The sequence below is a fragment of the Mustelus asterias genome, chromosome 12, assembly GCF_964213995.1.
Source record: "Mustelus asterias chromosome 12, sMusAst1.hap1.1, whole genome shotgun sequence".
In the NCBI taxonomy this organism is placed as follows: domain Eukaryota; kingdom Metazoa; phylum Chordata; class Chondrichthyes; order Carcharhiniformes; family Triakidae; genus Mustelus; species Mustelus asterias.
This window is the reverse complement of record NC_135812.1, coordinates 12,413,965-12,440,014: the sequence shown is the minus strand read 5'-3', so window position 1 is coordinate 12,440,014 and position 26,050 is coordinate 12,413,965. Positions and strand designations below refer to the sequence as shown.

Here is a 26,050-nt window from a genome sequence, read left to right as displayed (position 1 = left end):
GAAACCACTGTTTTTGGTCTCTGTGCCAAACTCCATTCTCTAGCTACCAATTCCATCCCTTGCCCTGGCAACAGTTCAAAACTAAATCCATATCTTTGCAACCTTGGTGTCATATTTGACCCTGAGATAAGCTTCCAAACACGTGAGCACATCATCAATCACTGAGACTGCCTGTGTCCACCATCGTAACATCACTTGCTTATGTCTCAGCTATCTGCTGCTGAAACCTCCACTCCTGCCTTTTTTACCTTTAGACCTGACGTTCAATTGTACCATTGGCTGGTCTCCTGCATGCTACCTTCCATAAACTTGTGATCCAAAGCTCTGCTACCTGTGTCTTGACTTACATTAAATTCGGTTCACCTATCACCTCTGTTTTGGCTGGCCTACATTGGTTCCTGGTCAGACAATGTCTTGATTTTTAAATGTTCATCTTTATTTTAAATCCCTTCATGAACTCACTTCTCCCTATTTCTGTAAACTCTTCTGGCCCCTCAATCCTCTGATATATCTGTGCTTATCTAATTATGGCCTGTTGTGCATCCCTGATTTAATCATTCCAGTCCCTAAGTTCTGGAATTCTGTCCCTACACCTCTCTGCACCTCTATCTTATTTCCTTATTCTTTCACGAGATCTAAAGTTAAAGTTCTAAAGTTTATTTATTAGTCACAAGTAGGCTTACATTAACACTGCTATGAAGTTACTGTGAAAATCCCCTAATCGCCACACTCCGGCGTCTGTTCGGGTACACTGTGGGACAATTTAGCACGGTCAATGCTCCTAACCAGCATGTCTTTCGGACTGTGGGAGGAAACCGGAGCACCCGGAGGAAACTCATGCAGACAAAGGGAGAATGTGCAAAGTCCACACAGACAGTGACCGAAGCCGGGAATCAAACCTGGGTCCCTGGCACCATGAGACAGCAGTGTTAACCACTGTGCCACTGATGTGGGCATTGCTGGCAAAAAAAATCCATACCAATCTCTACCCCAAAATTTTGCTTAATCAACTCTCAGCATCCTTTTCCCCCCATTTCTCATGAAAGTGGAATGTGATAAAACAAAGTGTACCTAACCTGGGAACTGTTTTAAAAAAAAGATTGCCCAATTGGTTGGTTCATCCAATTGCCAAGTGTAATTTTCCAGCTGAATATTCAAAGCTAAGTCTTAAAGCATTCCTTTAAAAGATTGCAAAATGTTAGAATACCTAATATATATGCACTGTAAATTCCTGATGAGCAGAACCTGTTTATGAACCAGCTAGAAACTGTGCTCACTTAGGCCTTATATTTGTTTTATGGCCAAAATGTTGGCCATAAGAAAATCAACGTACCCATTGTCTGATGAAAGATTGAGGCTGTACTTAAAATCCCCGATATCATTGCTCAATATGAACAACATTCCAACCTAGTATTCCAAAGTGAAAATATAGCAATAAATTATTCATAGGATTTTTTTTGCCACTATAGCATATTTTCCAACAAGCCATGCACGGGACAGCTGTCAGGAAAATTGTCATAACTAAAATCAACAGTATCATGCTTTAAAAGGAGACAGATGTTCATTGTAAACATCATCTTCTGCCTGAACAATCTGGAATTGGCACAGTTGCGTCCAGTGTGGAGCCTTGCTTTTTCATGCTGGCATTCATGTTTCTTAAAGAATTGAAACATTGCTGTTGGGATGTCTGATGCAACTTCTCATGATTTAGACTAGTAATTTCCAAATTTTTATTTTTGTCAACCAGTGCTATTTACCCCATGAGGAAAATAATTTCTGGAACTCGGTCTGGGAACAGACTTGGATTTTATTTTGATGTATGTTTTGCCCACTAATCCCCCAATATGTCTTCTGGAAGCTGCTTGTCACCAGTATTGAGAAGACTGAAAGGTTCAGAAACATCCCATTGCAAAAAATAGGCCTGCCAGCATTCTCAGTATCTTTTTTTCACTTGTCTTTAATGGAAAGGTTTGAGATTTTTTGGCTTGTTAATAATGTATTGGAATCTTAATTGGTCATTATTTTGTCTTTATATAAATCATTATGTTCTTATTGGCACTGATTTATGATTCTGTTCATAGTCCAGTGTAACACCCTTCTGCTTCAATATTCACTTAACTTGCACAGATTGCAATTTCGAATTCTGTTAAGCATGTGCATGTATGCATGCACGTTCCACTTTCCTGCGATTTTTTGGCTCATTAATCCTTGCCATTTTCACACAGTGTAAGAGGGTGTTTTCTTGTCATGATGGCCTGTCGTTTCAGAAGTGTTATGGTTACGTGCAAAAGTTCTCGAAATATTTTGCAGAATATATTTGGGATCATAACCTTGATACAAGCTGATTCCAGCTGATCTTTGAGAAACGCTTTTGACATTTCCGTATTTACCAATAAATTCTGCAGCTAATGATGGCTAGCTGGGACAGAGTGCAAAATATTAACAGATAGATAATCAGAATCTGCATTTAATTAGACATTAACTTTCAGGTTAGCGGTTATTCCTTTAGTGAGTGAATAAAATGTGCTTTCTGACGAGGTCATGGGCACCAAATAGAAAAATCAAGATGAACTTAACAGGGGCAGCACGGTGGCACAGTGGTTAGCACTGCTGTCTCACAGTGCCAGGGACCCGGGTACAATTCTGGCCTCGGCTGACTGAGTTTGCACGTTCTCCCTGTAGGTTTCCCCAGGTGCTCCGGTTTCCTCCCATAGTCCAAAAATGTGTAAATTAGGTGGATTGGCCATTCTAAATTGCCCCTTAGTCTCCCAAGATATGTAGGTTAGGGGGTTTAGTGGGGTAAATATGTGGGGTTACAGAGATAGGGCCTAGGTAAGATGTTCCGTCGGATAATTGATGCAGACTCGATGAGTCAAAGACTTCCTTCTGCATTGTAGGGATTCAATGAATGAGGGACAATTTGATAGTGTAGTATTAATTAGGCATGTTTCATGATTCCTAGGTTTGATTCTGGTGCCATAATTTTCATCTGTTCTCATCCAGGTCAAGGCACATATTATTTTAATTTTTGTTAGAGGAAGCAGTTGACTAGTGAAATTTATCACTTTAGATACAAAGTAACAGTAATGGAAAGGCCAAAATGTAGAAAAAACGATATTCATTACTTTTATTTTTGAAAATCAGTTCCCCTAATGACTGAATTCTGTATCACTTTGGCCATGCAGAGCAGGGTGTCCCAGGTTCAATCTTTTGACAATTGTGTTACCTGGCTCTGGAAAGGGCTGAAGCAACTAATTATTGCGCCACTGAGTTAGGAAAGGAAAAATCGGACAGACTTCTTGATTCCCAACTCTGGCTGCAAATGTGGATGCGTAACGATTGGGTAAGAGCAGGGTTAGGCTTCGCTCAACTTTTCTCAATTTGTACTGCTGCTGGCATTTTATTGCTGTTCGCATATGGATATTGGCCATGACCACTGATTGCATTTTGCAGTTCCATCCATTTCTTCTCAGTCACTGAAACACTTGAATCCTGTAGTTCAATGTAATAAAAACAGAGCTAGACTAACTGAATTGTCACATTTATGAAGTACTGTAAGGTTTCACCTTTTGTGAAACTTTGTCCCAGCAAGGAGAATTTTGGAGAGGAGAAAAATGTAATTAATGAGCAACATTAGCTTTTTATTGGAAAATTATTAACTTTAAATTCATGTTACACTCTCAACAGTTTCTAGTTTAATAAATTATTTCAAATCTGCAGTCCTTTTCATTATTTTCAATCACTACCAGTGTACAAATTTTAATGAACAATGTCAGATATTTGATTTCTTGATATCGTGAATATCAGTAAAAACATAAAAGTGGATTATACCTAATTTTGAATGGATGACAATTGTACAGCTTGTATATTTGAGTTTTATATGTTATTTAAGGAACTGACCATATTGTACCCACCCCGTAGGAAATCAACCTACCCTCTCAAAAAAAACCTAAAAGTGAGCTCATTGCTGTATACTTTCCTGTTTCATTTAACTTACATTAATTTCTTAGCTTTCTTTATCTTAATACTGAAATGCACCTCTGTAGATTTAACCCACAAGTGGCATGCAGACTGACTTTGCAAATCAAAACAACTTGTGACCTAGTTTTTGTGGATTAGGTGCTTGCTCTTGAAGCTTGAGAATACTTACGTTGGGGGGTTTCTCCAGCCTCCCAGCCGTGTGTTTCTCGGTGGCTAGAAGTGGCGCACTGTTCACTGATGGTAGGATTCTCTGGTCCCTCTGCTGTCAGTGGCATTTCTCATTGATGTGGAGATGCCGGCGTTGGACTGGGGTAAGCACAGTAGGAAGTCTCACAACACCAGGTTAAAGTCCAACAGGTTTATTTGGTAGCAAATACCATAAGCTTTTGGAGCACTGCTCCTTCGTCAGATGGAGTGGATATCTGCTCTCAAACAGTGCACTGACACAGAAATCAAGTTACAGAATACTAATTAGAATGATTTCTGTGTCTGTGCACTGTTTGAGAGCAGATATCCACTCCATCTGACGAAGGAGCAGTGCTCCGAAAGCTTATGGTATTTGCTACCAAATAAACCTGTTGGACTTTAACCTGGTGTTGTGAGACTTCTTACTGTTTCTCATTGACACAGGAGCTGGTGCGCTGTCAGTGGATCAGAAAATTCTGCAGGTGTAAATGGCCGGAGAATTTCCCCCAATGTTTTAATTAATGTTATATTTATTGTGAAGGGCAAAGGTTGACGGACACAAAATATGTATAAAGTTTTTGCTAAGAACATTCTTGTCGCATTTTGTTGCATTCTTGTCAAAATTCATGGTACTATATTTCTAATTGTCCTATCCTTTTAGCCAAGGATCTCTTTGGGTAAAAGGGAAGATTTTAAAAAATAATTGTGAAAGTATTAGAACAGAATTTAGTCATTTTTCTGAATGCATAATTTGTATTATGACTAAATATGGAAATTATGGATTTACACATTAGTTAGATGGCAGATTAGTTACTGAGATTCTGACCCTGATGTATATCGGCTGTTTGAAGAGTTGAAGCGGTTTTTCCAGTATTCTGTTTTATCAGTTTAAAATAATCCATTGTTAATAAAGATGTCTTGGTTGCTATAGGAATAGTATCCACAGTAACTTCAACTTGATTGAAATTATCTATCAATAAAATAAATGCTTGAGTAAAGAATGTATTTGTTTAAAACCTCTCTATTCCTAGTAATCAAACTAAAAGTGCATATTTGTACAGCCTAGAAAGTTTGATAAGTAATGCAGAGTGTCGCAGCCTGAAGTTCTGTATAAATTATGCTGCTGTGATGCCCTTTTCAAGGCAATTTAGGATGGGCATTAAATGCTAGTCTGGCCAGTGACACCCACATCCCATGAACAAATTTTTAAAAATGGTATCCAGTTTTTAACAACATTTTCAAGGTTGCCTGAAAAGTAATGCTGATACCAGCCAGTAAATTGTCTAATAATGCAAGTACATTTTTATTGCATTGCCTGAAAGGTGGTGGAAGCAGATTCAGTAGTATCTTGTAAAAGGAGGAGATTGGATACATACATGTAAAAGAAAGACTTGCAACGTTATGGGGAGAGAAAAACAGGGAAGTCGGAATAATTGGGTAGCTCTTTGGAAAGAATCGGAACACGTATGATAGACCAAATGACCACCTTCTGAGTCATATGCTTGTATTAATAATACCTTCTGATTTTCTGAAAACAACACCAGTTTTTATTTTTCCTTGTACCAGGCAGAATCCTCCTGAACCTGACCTGTATCTTTCTGCAACTAGCCTGTTATTTTATGGAGCCCAAACTACACGCAGTATTCCAACTCCAGTTTTACTGAGTTTCATATAGATTCACCATTACCTCGTGAATCCAATTTGGATTTGTAGCTTTATAAATACAAGACACATTTTGCCTTTTAATGTGGATGGAATTCACTTTATGTACTCAGCATGCAAGGGCATGTCAACTATTTAAATATAGGCTTGTATTTTGAATGGGCACACAACAATCTATATCTGTAGTGTTATTCTGCACTATGTTGCTATATATCATGTATCTGCCCTTGAATAATGGGATCATTTTATAAGACATACACTTCAAACCCCATTGATGGTAATTGGATTCCTTAGTCTGTTCATTTCTGCAATACAAAACCTCTATCCATGGTGTGTTGCTTCAGCTGGGTATTACTGATTTGAGTAATGAAGAAGCCACACTCAGTTCAAGGGAACAGAATCCTTAATTTGTATCGCTGTTGGTAGAATCACTGATATTGTGACTTTGTTGCCACCAATCTGCCAACAAACATGTATTAACAGTTCCTAGAAGAGATGTATTTCTGTTGCACTGTCAGAACTGGCATTTTCATTATGGTGGGTAGAACTATCTGCACCTTTCCTTCGATAATACTTGGAATAATGACGGATGCAATTGCTCAATGTTATGTTTGCCATTTCAGCTGCTCTGAGGGAAGTGGAACTTAGTGGGTTGGTTAGATGATGCACGAGACCAATTATTTAAAATCACATCCTTCCAGAAAGAGGGAGGCAGGTTTTCTGCTTTTATTGTTTTGGCACTTACCCATCCTTTCTTGAAGGATTTACAGGCAAATAGAGTTCTCCAAGTCTTTACTTAAGTGGTCATTCTTCATATGTGAGCTTTGATGGTAAATGCAAACTATTTGATTCTGGCAGGCGTCATAGTGGAGTGTGCTATTTCTGGTGTGTCTTGCTGCAGAGCAAAATGCCATAATGCTTTTATCTGGCAGAAATTTGCTTCTGAATGTGAACATTTGTTTCTTTCATTTTCAGTTTAAATTTTAAAGATCCTGAGGCAGTCAGAGCCCTTACATGTACACTATTAAAGGAGGACTTTGGACTGACGATTGACATCCCATTGGAGAGATTGATTCCTACTGTTCCTTTGCGGCTCAACTACATTCACTGGGTTGAAGACCTGATCGGCAGTGACACTGTTAAAAGTAAACTCATCCGAGGAATTGACATTGGTATAAAGCCTCAGTTTTCATTATCTCTTTCATCAAAGTATAGCTAAGGATTGATTATTTCATGTTGAACCCCAAATGAGCACATTTTTAGTTCCGTATCACCAGGATTTCAGTAAAGTTTAATGTCAGGCATGTAAAAGTTTCATAGTGCATTACTTAATCCAGAAAACAGTGGGCAACACAATTATAGATCTTGTCCTGCGAAACCTGGAGAACATTTTGAGCTTTACAGTATCAGTGAGAATAATTTAAAGTGGTAAAAAGTTGGCAGAGTCTTGGTAATACAAACCTAAAGCACATTGGTTCCAGGCTATTTCCTATATTAATTATTGGTAAGCCTTATGACAGTACTGTCTTTATGGAATGACACTGTGTGAAACCAAAGGAGGGGTGACTGGTTCAATGGCCACTATTGCCTGGAAGCAGTGCAGTGTAAATTGGGCTTGTTTCCTTTTGTTGATGACGGTGAGTTCCTGTCTGATTTTTCTTTCTACTTGGGAGATGCTTTGGACTTCTGACTTTTCAAGGTTGGTAACTTGCCACATGACAAATCGTAAGGATGAGTTAGTATTCTGACCCTTTGTAGTGCATTGTGTTATCACTTTAAGGCATTATGCTTCTGACATTTCTTATATAAAATAAACTTTTGTGTAAGTTGCTTTGGCAAAAGACTTAGCTGGTACATTGTGATATTTAGATGATGCTGGTGGTTTTCAGTCTACTGAGCTGCAAGAGTTTGAATAATTTGGAAATCTCAGTGCTGTAGTAAACCTCAAATCCTATAACAGCAGAAAATATTTAAATTGTATAGAAATAAATCGTCATCCAGTAATGCTATTCCATTCTGACATAAATACAATAATTAGTCCTGCCAGTGAAATCCCAGCCACAGCTCTTAATCTGCCTGTGTCCCGTAGATGCTGATTCTTTGTTTTTTCAACTTACCATTGGGACCAGGGATATCTTGCACTAAGTTGAAGCCCAAATTGTGGGAATCTGGGGTTTGTACTATAGTTCAATACAGAAACCTTGGCATTACCACTTATCAAGGCAAATGTACAGCTGATTACGACTCCCATGATGTTTCTTTATGAAGAAGAACCATCAATCTTTTTGACAACAGTGCTGTAAATAAACTCTCAAATATGTTGTCTGAGAGTATGAGAATTGAGTGTTCTTTTTCGAAGGAAATTAATAGGATAGGAAATAATACCGTTATAGTCATCAGAAATCCAGTGCAATCCAAATCATGACATTCATTTGCTGTTGTAAACTGATCGTGTTCCAAATCTTAATGTTTTACATGATACCTGCCTTAAATTGCCATTAAACCAGGTTAGTTCAGACATTTATTTGGCACAAATTGTCAACCAGCTTAAATAACCTCCTCTGCTCTCTTCTGTGTTGTTGAGTCTCCCTCGTATACCAGTTGTCCCAATTAAACACTATCAAGTTACATATGCACAGACTTAAATGTGGCCTCACAGCGTTGGAGACAGGGGAGAGGCAAACCTGAACTCCTTCATTTTCTTGCCATCCATATGCCGAGGTGTTTTAATTTTGAAATAAGCTGTGGCATATTTCCCCAAACCCTCGGTTTGTGAAGTCAATTTTTAAAGTGACTCACAGCAAACTGTAGAGTTAAATCGGAAGTATTGTTTATTCATACGTTCAAACCTGGGGGGATGGTCGCAACGTCATGCACACAATAAGAAGATAGGAAAGAGGAGTTACAACTATACTTAATAACTTAAAAGGAAAAGAATCACAGATATGGATTTCGGTTCACGTGATTGCCAGAATCCAGAAAGTCAGCGCTCAGAGAGGGTTCTGTCATGGAGGAGTTGCAGGTTAGGCGGGTTCAGCTCACTGAAGCAGGAGTTGCAGAATTCCTTTAAAGTTGATCATGACTCAGCAAAATTAGGTTGGTATTCAGAGATTTGGTCTGTTCAGCAGGCAATGGTAGGAATCTTCCAGAGAAGCAGGTTTTGAGGAGATTTGGACTTGATGTAAGCTGTTGGTCAGGGTGGTGGCCTGCTGTGGTGTTTGCAGGCTGGAGATTAAACAGCAGACTGAGTTGCAAGTCTAGAAATGTAATATTAAAACTTGCCAAAGGCCAAAAGCTTAGGTCATGTGATGTTGTCCTTTAACCACACAGTTGCAGGCTGACAAGCAGTTTCAGGTCAAAATCCATTGTTTACCTTAGGAGATAGATAGTGGCTATTAGTGTCCCTGCAGGTATAATGAGTGTTAATGGCTCTCCTTTTGATACAGGATCAGGCTGGAGAAACAGATCCTCTGCTGTTTCCTGGTTTAGTTGACTGCAATATGCTCTCACAATGAGAGGTGTGTGATCCCACAAGGATGGAGGATTGAGCTTTAGTCCTGTAAATGCTGTTGGAAATTTCCAGTAATTATAGCCAACTTGTGAATCATGGTCCAGCAAAGCCCACTTTTTAAATATACAAAAAGGTATGGTTTATGATCTCTTTCATGTCTTGGGGACATGGCAACAGCTTTTTAAATTTTGTTTTTGAATAATCAAATGTTAATCAAGCTACTCAGTCATCCAAACAGACAGCTTTTTGTTCCTTGTCTGCTTAGTGGAAGACATACCACACATGTGAATAATTGGTGCAGGCCAACTTTGCTTGCTGGTGTGTACTCAATTAGCTGTTATCAGCTGAGATGGCAGAGGAAAACACCACAATATGGCTTTCAACAACTTGGTCTGAGATAATGAAACAAACCACACTGTGTTTTAGTTTCTGATAGATAGAAAATGTGTTTGCAGGAATGTCAGAATCAAGTTCAGATGTGATGTCTTGTTTGGCAAAATAGTCAGCCTGTACCCACTGTGAAAACACAAATGAATAATCATTTCCATCAGTGGCAGGAATGTTGTTCTTGCCTCAGTAGCTCAGGTGGAATCACTACGTTCAGAAGTAGAGAGGGGTGAAAAATCAAATAAAGGACAAAATGGAAACCCGGATGAAGAATGATGAACAATGAAGAAGCACATACTTCAATGCTGAGTTAGCCACTGATCCTTGGACTAAAATACCATATGAACTAGTAGTTGCCATCAAATGCCAAAAATTGTCATCAATCACATGTTTTAAACTGGAGATGGCATTCTTACTATTCGTTAGCCATTTTTCCAAAAGCACCCTGACTAGAATATTGCCCATGGCTTTCCTTGACAGAAATATGCTGATGTCATCTTATTGAATTGTGACAGATGTATCCACATAGGTTAAATTCTAACTTTGCAGCTCTGTGTTTTCTGTACATTTGATCATATTTTTAGGTATAAATAACAAATATATTTTCATGTCCTATCTATTTTCCTTCTCTTCTGTCAGATGAATATTAGTAAAATAATTTCATTGAAAAGTACTGTATACTTATGTGGTAAAACACAATGCTAAAATGTTGAACTCAATTACCAGGAAGCTACTGCAGCTTTCTTGGTTTCTACATATGCATGAGATTGGTAGCCTAATTAGAAGGATGCAGTGCTTGTCATTTACTGAAAGGATAGGTTTTATAGGTCTTTCCTCAGGAGCATTAAGACCATGCAATTTTGTGTTATTTTTCATTGTTGAATTATCCAACTTTGTGGAATACCATTACCACATTAAGTAATGTACAATGAATTGTAGTCACAGTCTAATCTCAGTCCCAAAAATAAATTAATCTAATTTGGCTATTATTTGTGGACCAGCGAACAATACCAACTCTACCTGCCTTTCTCAAAATGCTTACTGCAAACTATTGTAATGCATCAGAAGGTATTAATGCATTCATTCATGCTGTCAGTTCCTCAGATGGCAAGTCTGTGATCTCAGCTGGGATGCCACCGAAGGAACCAAACAGATGTACGGATCTTAACCAAAAGATTTATGGGAAGTGGAGCGGGGAGGAGAAGAGGGCAACCTAAAACAGGCTATTTTTGCATCTTTTATAGCTGATTGAGGATTTAAAAAAATTCATTAACAGGATGCAAGTGTCACTGGCAAGCCCAGTGTTTATTGCCTATTCCTAATTGACCATAACTGAGTGACTGCTTGACCATTTCAGAGGGCTGTTAATAATAAACCACATTTCTGTGGGTCTGGAGTTATACACTGGCCAGACCGGGTAAGGATAGCAAATCTCCTTCCCTGAGGGACATAAGTGAACCAGATTGTTTTTTAGAACAATCTAGTGGATTCATGACCATCGTTAGTGATACCAGCTTTTTATTTCAGATTAATTTCATTAACTGAATTCAAATTCCCAGCTGCCAGTGTGGAATTTGAATTTCTGTCTCTGGATCATTAATCCAGGCTTCTGGATTACAGTAAAAGCAAAATACTGCGGTGCTAGAATCTGAAACAAAAACAGAAAATGCTGGAAAATCTCAGCAGGTCTGACCTGTGGGGAGAGAATAGAGACAACATTTCGAGTCTAGACGACCCTTCGTCAGAGCTAAGAACAAAGAGAATAGGGTCATCTAGACTCGAAATGTTGGCTCTATTCTCTCCCCACAGATGCTGTCAGATCTGCTGAGATTTTCCAGCATTTTCTGTTTTTGTTCTGGATTACAAGTTTGGTAACATAATAACTGTGCGACTGTTTGTTTCATAGAGAGCCCTCTCTGCATAGTTGGTAGGACCAAACAAATGAGGATGAGAAATATCTTTTTAAAAAAAACAGAAGACTGACTGAAGACTTGTCTTTTCCCACTTTGCTTCAGGCCATTTTGGTCATGTAACTTACCAAGAAGCAGTCATTGCACCCGATGGCAGCTTTATTCCTTGCTGAAGTACAGCAAAAACAGCCTGCTCTCCAAATATGCTAGAAGTTTATTTTCAAATGGTTTTACTTACATTGGGTAAAGCTAGACGGAATGAGAAACTTGTAAATGACCACTGATAGTTTGAGTTAACCCAGTCAATTACTTATCACCGACAGGTTCACCTTCTATTCAATGGATTCTACCATATATAGAACTAATATGTAGAACTAATTCTTATACATTTATCAAAATTTGAGTTTAATAACTAATAATGTTTTTACATTACAGGAACGGGGGCCTCCTGCATTTACCCTTTGCTTGGAGCTACTATGAATGGTTGGTTCTTTCTTGCAACTGAAGTGGATGATATGTGCTTTAACTATGCAAAGCAAAATGTGGAACAAAACAATCTTTCTGACCTCATTAAAGGTTGGTAAAAAGGAATGTATTTTCTTAGATCTGTGAGAAATGACTTTGTGACTTGTCATAAAGTTATTATAAGATATAGCATTCTAGGGATCCTACTTTCTCTCCAAAACCTCTTCATTGATTTAAATCTGAGATTGATAGATTTTTGTTAACCAGAGGTATTAAGGGATTATGGAGCAAAAGCAAGTCTATGGTTAGGTCATCAGCCATGGTCGTGCTGAATGGGGATGCAGGTTTGAGCAAGTAAATGGCTGACTCCTATTCCTAAATTCGTAATCCTGTCACGGGAGATTAGTTTCTCTTTGCCATTCATGCTCTTCCCTCAGTTGCACTTTCTCTTACCTTGGACCAGAGGGCAAATTTATTTGTCTATGCTTTAACTTCTGTTGATGCTATAATTTCTGACATTCTAAATGCAGGCTAATTCAGATCAGGCAGCACTCTTGGTGCTTACGTTGATAATGAATGGTAATTTGCTTCCTGTGGGGATGCAAATGCCATTGGAGACTGGGATTTAAACGTACGTGTCAAGTTCCATGGCACTGAACATTCTGCCTGTTGAAAGCTTTAGCAAAACATATTGAGCTGAAGTTTCCATTCAGCTGCACTGTTTTTCTTGGTGCAATTAGCCCGCAGTCAGTGTAACTGGTGCAAAAGACCATAAAGGTTTCAGCGCATGTCGAACTTCCATGAACTTTTATGCTAGTTTGAAAAACCATCACATTTGAAGCAAATTTAATCTGATGGCATCCCACAACAAATATTATACATTTCCTTACTTTCCATAGCAGAGGGCAACTACTGGCAAAAGTCAAGAAGGTAACAAGTAGCCAGTAAATTTAGAGTGAGCACAGCATTATTAATACACTACATCAGGGCCTGATCAGCAAACCTATCAGCAGAAAGGCAGTGTGAACTGTAAGGGGCAATAACTCCAACACTGACTCGGCCAGAGGTACTGGAAGTGGCCCCATGATTTTCCGTTTTTCTTGCACATTGAATCACTCGCCCTAGCATTCCTGCTATATGTAGATTGGAACTTAGCTTAAAGTTTGTTAAAATGGATGCAAATTTTTCAGTGAATTGTAATAATGCTATGAAGTATAAACTGCTTCATGTAGCCTTTCTAGAGATTAAACTGCATCAAAACTATTACACGACCTAAAAGTCAATGCCCTACAAGATTAAATTATTTAGATATAGCATCATAGAAGAAAAGTCAACTGAGGATGAGAGAAATCAAGGTGAGGGGAATTGAAGGCACGATTGAACTGAAGGAGTGATGAAGCATCATGATTTGGAGAGAGGTTTCCTCAAGAAAGGGTCATATTGACTGAAAGAGTTTTTGCCAATAATAGAGTGAAGGAAAACAGGGAAATGGCAATAAGCCAGAATTAGATGTTTATAATTTGGTAGCCAAGTGTCACATTCTAAATTGTTTTCTTCTTGTTAGCTAATCTAATAATTTAACTGTCTATTTAAAACAAACTGGCTCAGAAGTTGCACTAGCTGGTGTTACTTTTAGTTACTTATGTCTGTGAGAATTATTGCAAATACTTATTTGATTTAAATAATCTTATCAAAGCCTTGAAATCATTGGAATATAAGATTCTAACTAATTTAAAGGGAATCAGAAGCTAGTTTTTTATTAAAACGCAAAGCTTAGATTTCCTTACAACTTACCTGCCAAAGTTTCTCAGAGACCAGCTTTCAATCCTGAGTGACCATTATTAAAGATATGATGAACAGTCTAGACTCATAATTTAAGTGTAGGGATCCCAATCAATGCCTCCTTGGAATTAAAAGTTTCCAATTTGTTTTCCAGTCAGTTTTACCCTCTCGTTTGTGAACTTGTTAGTCTGATTTTAGAGCACTGCCTGTGGCAAAATAACACTCCAGCAGTGAACACCCAGAAATTTCGTCACAGCCACAAATGTTATACTGTGAGACTATGGGACTGTTCCATTAGTTCTACTTTCTCTCAGTATGGAGAGAGCTTTGGAACATATTGAAGACTCGAGCAAAATCAGTGTTAACACTTTCGAGGAACCGAATTGTCTGAAGGAAGTATCCACTGGAAATGTAAATTATACAGCATCGACTTTAAACTTGCTGACCTCCATGAAGGAATATCTCATATTAATTTTGATTCTGGTGTCTGGACACACATAAAACAATAATTATTTTTCTGTGCCCTGTGCATATTTCTTTTCTCATAGAATCATAGAATCCCTACAGTACTAAAGGAGGCCATTTGGCCCATCAAATTTGTACTAACCACGATCCCACCCAGGCCCTATTCCACACATTTACCCTCCTAATCCCCTGACACTAGTGTCAATTTAGCATAGCCAATCAACCTAACCCGCACATCTTTGGACTGTGGGAGGAACCCGGAGGAAACCCACGGAGACACGAGGAGAATGTGCAAACTCCACAGACAGTGATCCGAGGCTGGAATTGAACCTGGGATCCTGGCACTGTGAGGCAGCAGTGCTGACCACTGCGCTGCCATCTTTCACTGTATGAGCGCACAGGAATTACATGGCAACCCCTGCTCTTTTGTTTTGAGTGTGCGCAAATAAACAAACTGTTCGAGTTCACCCTAGCATGAGTTTGCTGTGGGGTTATTAATGGAAATGGAATCACACCCAAACTGAGAGGTTGGGAAATACGCCATTGATTATTATGAGGATCGAGGAAACAAATCAAAGCAAGGACGGGTGGCGAGAGGAGAAATCAGAGCTGTTTAAATTAGCCCGCTTCCTGTCTGTAACATATCGCATGTGAAACGTAAGTGGAAATCATTTATATTCATAATGAGTCACAGTACTGGTTAAATTTAAATGTATTTGCACTGTGGTTTCATCTAAATGATATTGATTTGCATCATTTTTAACAGTGGCATGATTTTTTAAAACATTTGTCTTTGAAGAAATTAATTTACTATTTTGAGCAGATGACCCTTTTTTAAAGTTCTTTGTTCATTCTTCTCCCACCTCACTCCTCTCGATGTTCATAGACATCATGAAAGTGCAGTTGATTTGGAGGACTTGAATTCCAAAATTTTCAGATAGAAGTGTTAAAATCTTAAGATGCCTCATGAAATCATTATTTAAAAGACTTTCCCTCCAGCCATAGAGTAGCAGGATAAATAGCATGTCTCACTTTGTGAAAAGTAGATTTCTAGTCATTAATTTCATTGTCACAATGAGTACATTTTCCTTTTTTGATTTCATAATTAAATCCAACATTTCCTGATTCCGTTTTGTCTCATTCTTGGCTCACCTGCAGTTGACTTCATGTATTTTGGAAAGCTAAGATCCAAAAAAATCAAAACATCTAACAAAATCATATCAGAAATAAAATGATACAAATAGCCAAAACACACCTAAGGACAAACTGGGACAAACATGATTTACCTTTTTTCCTTATTCCCACATTTTCCACAGGAAGTTGTTGGAAGAAGCGTTTTCCAAACATGCTCAAATGCAGCTCTGCTCCAGGTCTAAGATTGTCAGAATCTAATATCTGGAATTGTCTTGCTCTATTGTACTTGTTTTCTTTATTGGATTTATACATCATGACTTTTCAATGACATTTCATTTGCAGTGAGACTTTGGTGTGAGACAATGGATTTATGTTGATTTACTGAATATAATCAATTAAATAATTATTGACAAAATTTAGTCAAGTTTATCATCCTGTCCAGCCAATCATAATGGACATTAGGACATGGACATTAGTGGATGCGCATGATAGTTAGTCAGATGTGTAGAAAACCGCTAAAAGAAATGCTGACATTTTACAGTATTTGCTCAGTAATTGATGCATTGACTGAAAAAGAAATGGAATGAGAAATAGCCAGAGCTCATTTTGTATGATTTCATTGTCAGCACCTTTAATTACAATGTGGCACTATTCTTCTGATCATTTCATTAATACAAATATTCAATTCATTGTTTTCTTAACTGCTGGAATATTCAGCAAGGCAGAAATGAGTTGGTTAACATAGCAATGATGTGTAGTGTGTGGGACATGAGAAAGGTAGGCATCCGTAAGATTTTCTGATAGCTAAGATGTCAGCGAATCAGAAACAGTCAGTTTCAGTCTGTCAGTTAATCCATGCTCCACAATCATGTTGTGAACTCCAGCCACTGCTTAACTCTGGTAAATGCTGTTCCAGCTCCAAGAATAGAAAAGAGGCATATGAACAACTAGTTGAATTTACATGGAGCTTTTGACAAAGCAAGATGTTGGGAAGACCCAAAGATAAATCTGATAGGAGAGTGAACCATGTTCAATGCATTTGTTTATAAGGAGATAGGTGAAGCAAGAATTTAGGCTGAGAATTCTGAGGTATGCCTATCACTGATAAAACGATGTGGAGAAGGAAAAGCACACAATACACCATGGCAAGAGGATAAGCAGGGAATCCAGGGCTTGAAGTTGCTACAGCATGGTGCAGCACACTCAACCCTGGAACACCTGAATAACAAAGACACCTATGCCAAACTCCTATTTATCGACTACAGCTCAGCCTTCAACACCATTATTTCCACAAAACCCATCTCCAAACTTCGCCGGCCTGGGGCTGGGCACCTTCCTCTTTATCTCTGGATCCTAGACTTCCTAACCCACAGACCACAATCAGTATTGATAGTCAACAACACCTCCACGATCATCCTCAGCCAGTGCCCCACAAGGCTTTTTCCTCAGCCTCTCACTATACTCCTTATACACCTAAGACTGTGTGGCCAAATTCCCCTCCAATTCGATTTTCAAGATTGTTGATGACACCACTGTAGCGGGACAGATCTCAAACAATGATGAGACGGAGTACAGGAAAGAGATAGAGAATCTGGGGTGAACTGGTGTGACAACAATAATCTCTCCCTCAATGTCAACAAAATGAAGGCGATAATCATCGACTTCAGGAAGTGGAGGCCCTGTCTACATCAATGGGGATGAAGTGGAAATGGTCAAGAGCTTCATGTTTTTGGGTGTCCAGATCACCAACAACCTGTCCTGGTCCCTCCATGCCAATGCAATAGTTAAGAAAGTCCACCAATGCCTCTACTTTCTCTGGAGGCTAAGGAAATTTGGCATGTCCAATACAACTCGCACCAACTTTTACAGATGCACCATAGGAAACATTTTTTATGGTTGTATCACAGCTTGGTATGGCTCCTGCTCTGTCCAAGACTGCAAAAAACTATAAAGGGTCGTGAATGAAGCCCAGTCCATCATGTAAACCAGCCTCCCTTCCATTGACTCTGTCTACACCTCCCATTGCCTCGGAAAAGCGGCCAGCATAATTAAGGACCCCACACACCCCGGACATACCCTCTTCCACCTTCTTCAGTCAGGAAAAAAATACAAAAGTCTGAGACCACGTACCAATCGACTCAAGAACAGCTTCTTCCCTGCTGCTGTCAGACTTTTGAATGGACCTACCTCGTATTAAGTTGATCTTTCTCTACACCCTATCTATGACTGTAACACTACATTCTGTACTCTTGCCTTTCTTTCTTTATGTACGGTATGCTTTGTCTGTATAGCGTACAAGAAACAATACTTTTCACTGTATATTAATACATGTGACAATAATGAATCAAATCAAGGGTATCATTTAAAACATCCTGGCTGAAGTAGCTGCCCCATGAGTCACAATGTTACTTATGTTCTACCTAGGAGATTTAAACTGGAAGATTTTCTGTCAGCTGCTCACCTACTTATTCAAGGCAGAGGAGGAAGTAATATTGGTCTGAATTTTCCTGGTCCCGTGGTGGCAGGCCTGGAGGTGGGGGTGGGTTGGCTCGGCTCCCTGATGCATTCCTGCTGCTCAAGAACTTTCTCGGGGGCAGGATGGGAAACAGGTCAGCTGCCTGCTCCGCCAAGGCAGACAGCCAATTTGAATATTTAATACCCATTAGGGTCGATGTTGCAGCCTCTCTACCATTTCGCCTGTGACACAGGAGCTTCCACTATGTGTGGAGGCTGACAACTCACTGGAGACATCCTTGCTGCAGCAGGTCAAGGGGTCTTTGCAGCCAGAAGCTCCAGGAGACAAAGAAGGGCTTGATTAACAAAAGGTCGCAATTCCGCCCAAGACCTGTCCAGCGAAGCAGTTTCCCTTCCACTCTGAATAACCTATCAATTTACACCCTGGCTATTTAAATATTGAAGTGTCGGCTAGCAAGGATGCTTCCATGATGAGGTGCACTCGTGGTCCTGACCTGAAACAGCAGTAAGCACTTCTACTGGTGAGGCTGCCAGCCCTCTGATTAACCTGGTAGCAGCAAGAGCCTTAAGGAAGCGATCCCAGAGATGGCCAATTTGGAGGTGACACCCTGGAAGATTGCGATGCTAATCTTGGTGCCGGCAAGTGTGGGCTCAAGATCCCCATTTTGGTCCTGATGTCTGGGTCCATAAGCCCGCAGGAAAATTCTCCCCACTGTCTTTAGGTTCTAAGCACTCTCCAGTAATCATCAAACATGCTTTCATAAAAAACAAAAATAATTATTACAACCATTTCAAATCATTTGCTGAGCCGCACATTTTAAATATATCTTTTCAGTTTGAGTATTGTGTTGTAAAGTTGTAACCAAAAAGTACATTTATTGAAAGAGTGAGTAAGAGTATACATTTTAAAAATTTAAACATTATTAGCATTTTGTATTTGAACACAATACCTTGTGGAATAAACAGGAACAATGTACAGCTGGCACAATAAATGTTGTGCCGACTGCTCCAAAATTAACATTGCCTAATCAAAAGTTTTGCATCAGTCAACCCTGAAACTGTAAGATTTTAATACACTAAGACCCTATAGTATTGTATTTCTTCCATAGATGCTTTTGGGCTTTTACTACTAATTAGCTGTGCAGTATGGGGCATTGCAATCATTAAGGGTTTCGCCCAAATTAACTTGAAAGTAGATGAAATATTAGGTTTAATTTTAATTGAATTCTTTTTGACAATGGGAAAATATTGCCAAATCTTACAATTCATTTTCAAATGTTGAATTGCGAAACAAAATTTAGTGATGTACTGTGTTCAGCTCCCATAACAACAAGAAGTGCAATACAAATTAGATAATTTAAATGTCTTATGAGCAGGATGGAGCATTTCCTGCATGCATTTTTCATTACAGAGATGTTGATTAAGTATTTATTTTATGTAGTCTCGTGAGCTTTTTCTCCCTGCCAATTCTGAAGAAGGAAAATAGACATATTTCACACAGAAAAGTCTTGTAAATAAAACCAAAAAGAAAGAAAGGTTGAAAGTCTTACACCAGCCTCGCAACTTGCAATTGTGAATCATTTGTCTGTCTCTTTCTAGTGGTGAAGGTACCCCAGAAGACACTATTGATGGATGCTCTGAAAGAGGAATCGGAGATTGTTTATGATTTCTGTATGTGTAACCCACCATTCTTTGCTAATCAATTGGAAGCGAAGGTAAATCTTCTGTAAATCATTTGCTTACCAATATATTTTCTTAATTCATACTGTCCCTTTTCTTCCCCTTTTATGTTCAATTCTTCAAGCTATTTGGACCATGCAACATTCCCACTGAAAGTTGACCTTTGACACCCATGATCAACTATTTACTATGATCGTTTTTTTAATAAATTATATTTCACATATTCTATGGTCAGCCACGTCAAATGAATGATTCCCCAGGTTTCTGCGTGAACCTCTTGCGTTCATTCAGCTATTTCCTGCTCGATAATAATATTTGACCATCATCCTTTTTTAAACCTTATGCCACTTAGTCCCCATCTTAGCTGAAAAATTAGCTATATCCCCTTAAACAAATAGTGCAGGTCTGATGGCAACAGTTGGTTTCATCTGTAAAGCATATCTGAAGACTGGACTAATGGCAGGGGGAAAGTCGATCTGCTGCTGAGAGAATTACAGGGTTAATGGAGTAGTGGAAAGAACTTAGTATAAGAAAGGAGCCACATTCCAAAAGACACCTTAAATTTTGTTCATGGCTATTGTAATCAATGCTCTTTTCACTCAATCTCCATATGTTAAACCACTAAGGAATAGAATAGTTCACCTGCTTGCCTACTAGCTTTTTTTGTTTACATGGGGAATGGTCAAGCAAAGCTCTCAGTGAGGGAAAAAGGGGGAGGGAAAAAATCAACAAATTAACATAGAATAGAATCCCTACAGTGCAGAAGGAGGCCATTCAGCCCATTGAGTCTGCACCGACCACAATCCCACCCAGGCCCTACCCCCACATATTTTTTACCCACTAATCCCTCTAACCTACACATTTTAGGATTCTAAGGGACAATTTTTAACCTGGCCAATCAACCTAACCCGCACATCTTTGGACTGTGGGAGGGAACCGGAGCACCCGGAGGAAACCCACGCAGACACGAGGAGAATGTGCAAACTCCACACAGACAGTGACCCGAGCAGGGAATCGAACACGGGACCCTGGAGCTGTGAAGCAGCAGTGCTAACCACTGCGCTAACATGCACATGTTATTTGATAAAATTGATGTGTGTGCTTATATCAGAGTCAAATAAAAGACAGAACAGGAGGCAATAGTCTAGTGGTATTATCGCTAGACTATTAATCCAGAAACGCAGCTAATGTTCTGGGGACCCGGGTTCAAATCCCACCACGGCAGATGGTGGAATTTGGATTCAATAAAAAAAGATATCTGGAATTAAGAATCTACTGGTGACCACAATTGTTGGAAAAACCCATCTGGTTCACTAATGTCCTTTAGGGAAGGAAATCTGCCGTCCTTACCCGGTCTGGCCTACATGCGACTCCTGAGCCACAGGAATATAGTTGACTCCCAACTGCCCTCCAAGGGCAACTAAGGATGGGCAATAAACGCTGGCCAGCCAGCGACATCCATATCCTACGAATGAATAAAGAAAAAGAAATAAACATAGAAGGATGTTAGTATAATATTCTTCCAGAATCATAACTGTGAAAAAGTAGTGAGACAGGAAGTTAGAATTATCTGGTTTCGAATACTGTTTTCTGAAGCTGTGTGGTGCTGATGGAACTCAAACTGAGCTTCAATGAACAGGTTATTGATGAGTAAGCATCACTTGATGGCACTTCTGTCACTTTACTAATAATTACGAGGAGGTTGATGGATAGTTAACCATGCTAAATTTACCATTTCCTTTGTGGGGTGGACATGTATGAAGAATCACCAAATTGCCAGATAGATGCAAGCGTCTGAACTGTAATGGAACAGCTTGGCTGGAGGGGAAACTAGCTCTGGTGCACAAATCTTCAGCAGAACTAGATGTTGCCAGGGTCATCACTTTTACTATGTCCAAAGCAGTCAGCCACTTAAAGTCCTGAGGAATAAACTGAATTACTCAGACTCTGGAATTTGTGATAGTCAAGACCTTAACAGGAGACTGGGTAAGACCATCCCCCTCGCTCCTTTCTGCAAGTGCTTGAAAATACTTTAGCTTTGTTTCTTATGCTCATGGGAGTGGGGTTCACTATGGTTGATAATTGGGATGTTCCTGGAGCCTTCTCTTCCACCTGTGAGTCGCATGGTTGTTCACACCAATCTTAACTGAATGTCGCACACAGTATAAGTTTACCTTGGCATAATTCATGTAAATATAGCTGTGGTACTACATATTCATGTTATGACATAAGAACTCTGCATATGCACACTGACAGAAGTTTTGAAGCCAGACCACAGACATGTGCTTTACTGCTGGTTCACAAGTAATTTAGTATTTTGTCACCAACAAAATGTGTTGCAGGATGGTTATTTTTGATAGGTAGTGAACCATATTAGATTTACCATTTCCTTTATGGGGAGAACATGTATGAAGAATCACCAAATTGCCAGGTAGATGCAAGTGTCATAACTGTAGTGGAACAGCTTGGCTGGAGGGGAAACTAGTTCTGGTGCACAAATCTTCACAACCATTATTTTGTAAATTGAGTTTGTGTCTTTATATGCCCTGTTTGTGAACAGAACTCCCACTCACCTGATGAAGGAGCAGCGCTCGGAAAGCTTGTGGCTTGTGCTACCAAATAAACCTGTTGGACTTTAACCTGGTGTTGTGAGACTTCTTACTGCACAAATCTTCAGCAGAACTCCTAGGATAGATCTTAGTTCCTTCTGATTTGCCTTGATTTGGTCATCAGCTGCAGGAAATTTATACTTTGAGCTGTCAGTTGAAGAGCAAATGATAGTGCCTTTACAGCTCTAGAAGGATGAGCCTCAACGGGATTAGTGATATTTTCTCATCATTAACTTTTATGTTATTTACACAAATGCCCATTGTGTGTAAGGTGATGAACAAGAGGCTGCATTATCAATTTCATTTTCGACTCTAGCTGATGGCTATATTAAGCAAAAGGAAGCAAGTATTATCAAACATTCTACTGTACCTTGATTCTAACTGATGTTTTAATTAATAGGGTGTAAACTCCAGGAATCCAAGTCGTCCACCTCCCAGTTCTGTTAACACAGGTGGAATTACTGAAATTATGGCTGAGGGCGGAGAGTTGGAATTTGTAAAGAGAATTATCCATGACAGCCTGCAGCTGAAAAAGAGACTGAGGCAAGTGATGTGGGAGAGTCATTCTTTCCAATTACCATTTTATTGTGGGATGCAGATCTCAGGACATATCCTGAGCTCAATCATTATATGTTTCAAGCTGTTACAATTTAAGTAAACACATTATTGACTGCAACACCCATAATGTTAGGATTTACATCTTTGGTCCTGTTAGATCTGAATTTTGCTGGCACTACCTCCACTTATGTGCATATAGCTGTGCTAATTTAAATGATTAGACAGAGATATTGCCAGTTCCCAAGTACAAGAACTCTGCCATTCTACCCTGAAGGTGACTATCGATAGTCATATTACCAGAATGTTGCTGAACTGCTGCACATAACAGCAGAGCAAACAAAAATACCAATTTTTAAAAAGATAGAAAACTTGTTTGATGCTCTTGGCTGACAGATATTGTAAATTAGTGGCAATTGTTTTAAAAATGTTCACCCAGAGTCACAATAAAACAATACTTAGCAATTTTTAGGAAGCACAATTTGAATAGCATTTGGGTTGTAAAATTGGCATTGTGTTGTGCAGCGATGCACTCCATCTCTGCTTTAGACATAACTTGTTCTTGGTCATTTCTATAACCTTTAACCAATAAAAACAAAACAGCAACTTGCATTTATATAATAAAAAGATAGGAAAACATCCCAGAGCACTTCACGGAAGGTTTATTTATTGTAACTTTGAAACTACAGTTAAATTTTTTATTTGTATTATAATGTAAAATATACAACACAGATTGAACGCAAATGGATTTGGATCTGGAAATATTGTACTTTTAAAAATTATAAGCATCAGCTATTCACTAAGATCATATTTAACTGAGCTTAATAAACGTGTAAAAGTTGACACATTGTTTGTTACAAAAATTGTTAAAGTTTGCACTTTAGATGGAGTTGAGTGGATAGTTAAACATTTTTCCTTGCAAATAGGAGGGCCAGTTAAATGGCATGTAATTATCGTGATGGTTTTAGCCATAAGTTCACAGACCACAGCTGCCTTTGTTTTCATTTATTTGTTGAGCTGTGCACAGAGGAATTTATGAATCATTTTGTACATCACTGAAGTTGACAACATCCATTATTAAGCAAATCAGTTGTTCCCGGTTCATTAGATAGCGCCTTTTCCTTTTATCGTGATAAAGGCTAATGGAAAAATTATGATTTGTGACGCATGCTCACTAAAATAAAATATTAAAATTTAAATATATCATGGTAATTTTTCTTGATCACCAGATGCGCATTTTTTCAGTTTAGAACACAATGTAAAATATCAGTCAGTCAAATTGTGAGCTGTTTATTATTATGAAAGATTAAAAGCTGTAAACTTCTAGAATCTCTAATAAAATCAGGGACCACAGAAAGTTTTATACTAACAGAGACTGTCACCAGAAATGCTAACCTTTATTTTCTGTTTTTAAACGATGATGACCTTGGTGTGTATTTAAAGCATGTTGTAGTTTTATGTCATGTTTAGTAGCTTTTATATCCTAACATGTTCTAAGTGGCAGAAATTTGAAACCACCGTTCTAGGAAATTTGAAAAGTTGCCCGATTACTACATTGTATAACTCCATTTAGGTCAAATGAACTGTATGCTACGCGCTGAGTATTTCTAGCACTTTCTGCTCCTAATACAAAATGCTGAATTGAGATGACAGCCACAAGTATGATTTTGTTCAAATACAAATGAGGTGCACAGTGAGTTGATACTTAAAACACCACTCATTCCAACTTTGCCTTCAGGCATGTATCTTGCGTTACAGGTGCCTAACTGAACACCCCTCAGATCTAACTTGGTACAGTGGTTAGCACTGCTGCCTCACAGTGCCAGGGACCCGGGTTCAATTCCAGCCTCGGGTCACTGTCTGTGTGGAGTTTGCACGATCTCCCAGTGTCTGTGTGGGTTTCCTCCGCGTGCTCCTGCTTCCTCCCACAGTCCAAAGATGTGCGGGTTAGGTGGATTGGCCATGCTAAGTTGCCTCTCAGTGGCTCAAGATGTGTGGGTTAGGAGGATTAGTGGGGTAAGTATGTGGAGTTACGGGAATAGGGCCTGAGTGGGATGCTGTGCTAGGGAGCCAGTGCAGACTCAATGGGACGAATGGCCTTCTGCACTGTAGGGATTCTATGATTTTAGTGTGTTCAGGAAAGTGTGATAGGATGTATGATTCAACAGTTTGTATATTTGTTAATCATTTCAGTTATTAAATATGGCACGTATTAAAGTAGGTCATTGAAGACTTGCTAGAAATTGTTTGTAGCGAACATGCCAAATTTCCTTAGTTTCCTGAGAAAGTAGAGGTGTTGGTGGGCTTTGTTAACTATAGTGTCTGCATGGAGGGACCAGGAGGTTGTTGGTAATCTGAACAATTGTTAGAAATTAAGAAGTCAATTATTTTTCAGCAACTCCATCATTTGTTCCAAAGTAGTTTGGGTTTTTAATTGAAGTCTCTAACTGGCTGTTCTTGAGGCAATTTTTAATTTTAGGAACAACATCACGGATAATGAGAAATTGCTCTATTCAGGACAATGCAAAGAGAAAGCTATGTAAGTGCAGACTCAAACCCTGACTCACATTTTGAGATGAACAGTCAAGCATCAGAACTGCAGCTAAAATTTGCAAACAAACGGATGGAGAGCAATGAGTTGTGACAGAATTGTCAGATGTCAGACTCTTTCATGCCTACTTTGCTTTCTACTCCAATCAAAGTCTGTGACACAAATCCGTTGTGAAGCTCTTTATCTGTCTCATTCATTTGTTGCTGAGAAGTTGTCTGTTCTGGTCACACTATAGCAGTTTGCAGCTGAAAGGTAGAAATAATCTTATAATTGTTTTGATTTGATTTATTATTGTCACATGCATTAGTATACAGTGAAAAGTATTGTTTCTTGTGTGCTGTACAGACAAAGCATACCGTACATAGGGAAGGAAAGGAGAGAGTGCAGAATGTAGTGTTACAGTCATAGCTAGGGTGTAGAGAAAGATCAACATAGTGCGAGGTAGGTCCATTCAGAAACCTGATGGGCAGCAGAGAAGAAGCTGTTTTTGAGTTGGTTGGTACGTGATCTCAGACTTTTGTATCTTTTTCCTGACAGAAGAAGGTGGAAGAGATTATGTCCAGGGTGCGTGGGGTCCTTAATTATGCTGGCTGCTTTTCCAAGGCAGCAGGAAGTGTAGACAGAGTCAATGATGGGAGGACTGGGCTTCATTCGCAACCGTTTGTATTTTCTTGCAGTCTTGGACAGAACAGGAGCC

At 39.0% G+C, this 26,050-nt stretch overlaps 1 protein-coding gene across 3 annotated transcripts in view; it reads left to right on the top strand.

Annotated features, from left to right (window-relative positions):
* Nucleotides 1-26,050, top strand: part of mettl16 (methyltransferase 16, N6-methyladenosine) — a 108,981-nt gene that overhangs the window by 44,133 nt on the left and 38,798 nt on the right. For all 3 annotated transcript variants that reach the window (XM_078224764.1, XM_078224763.1, XM_078224765.1), the window contains exons 3-6: nucleotides 6,805-7,001; nucleotides 12,073-12,213; nucleotides 19,558-19,673; nucleotides 22,648-22,790. In XM_078224764.1, the coding sequence (XP_078080890.1) occupies nucleotides 6,805-7,001; nucleotides 12,073-12,213; nucleotides 19,558-19,673; nucleotides 22,648-22,790 (597 nt within the window). The remainder of the gene's footprint in view (nucleotides 1-6,804; nucleotides 7,002-12,072; nucleotides 12,214-19,557; nucleotides 19,674-22,647; nucleotides 22,791-26,050) is intronic.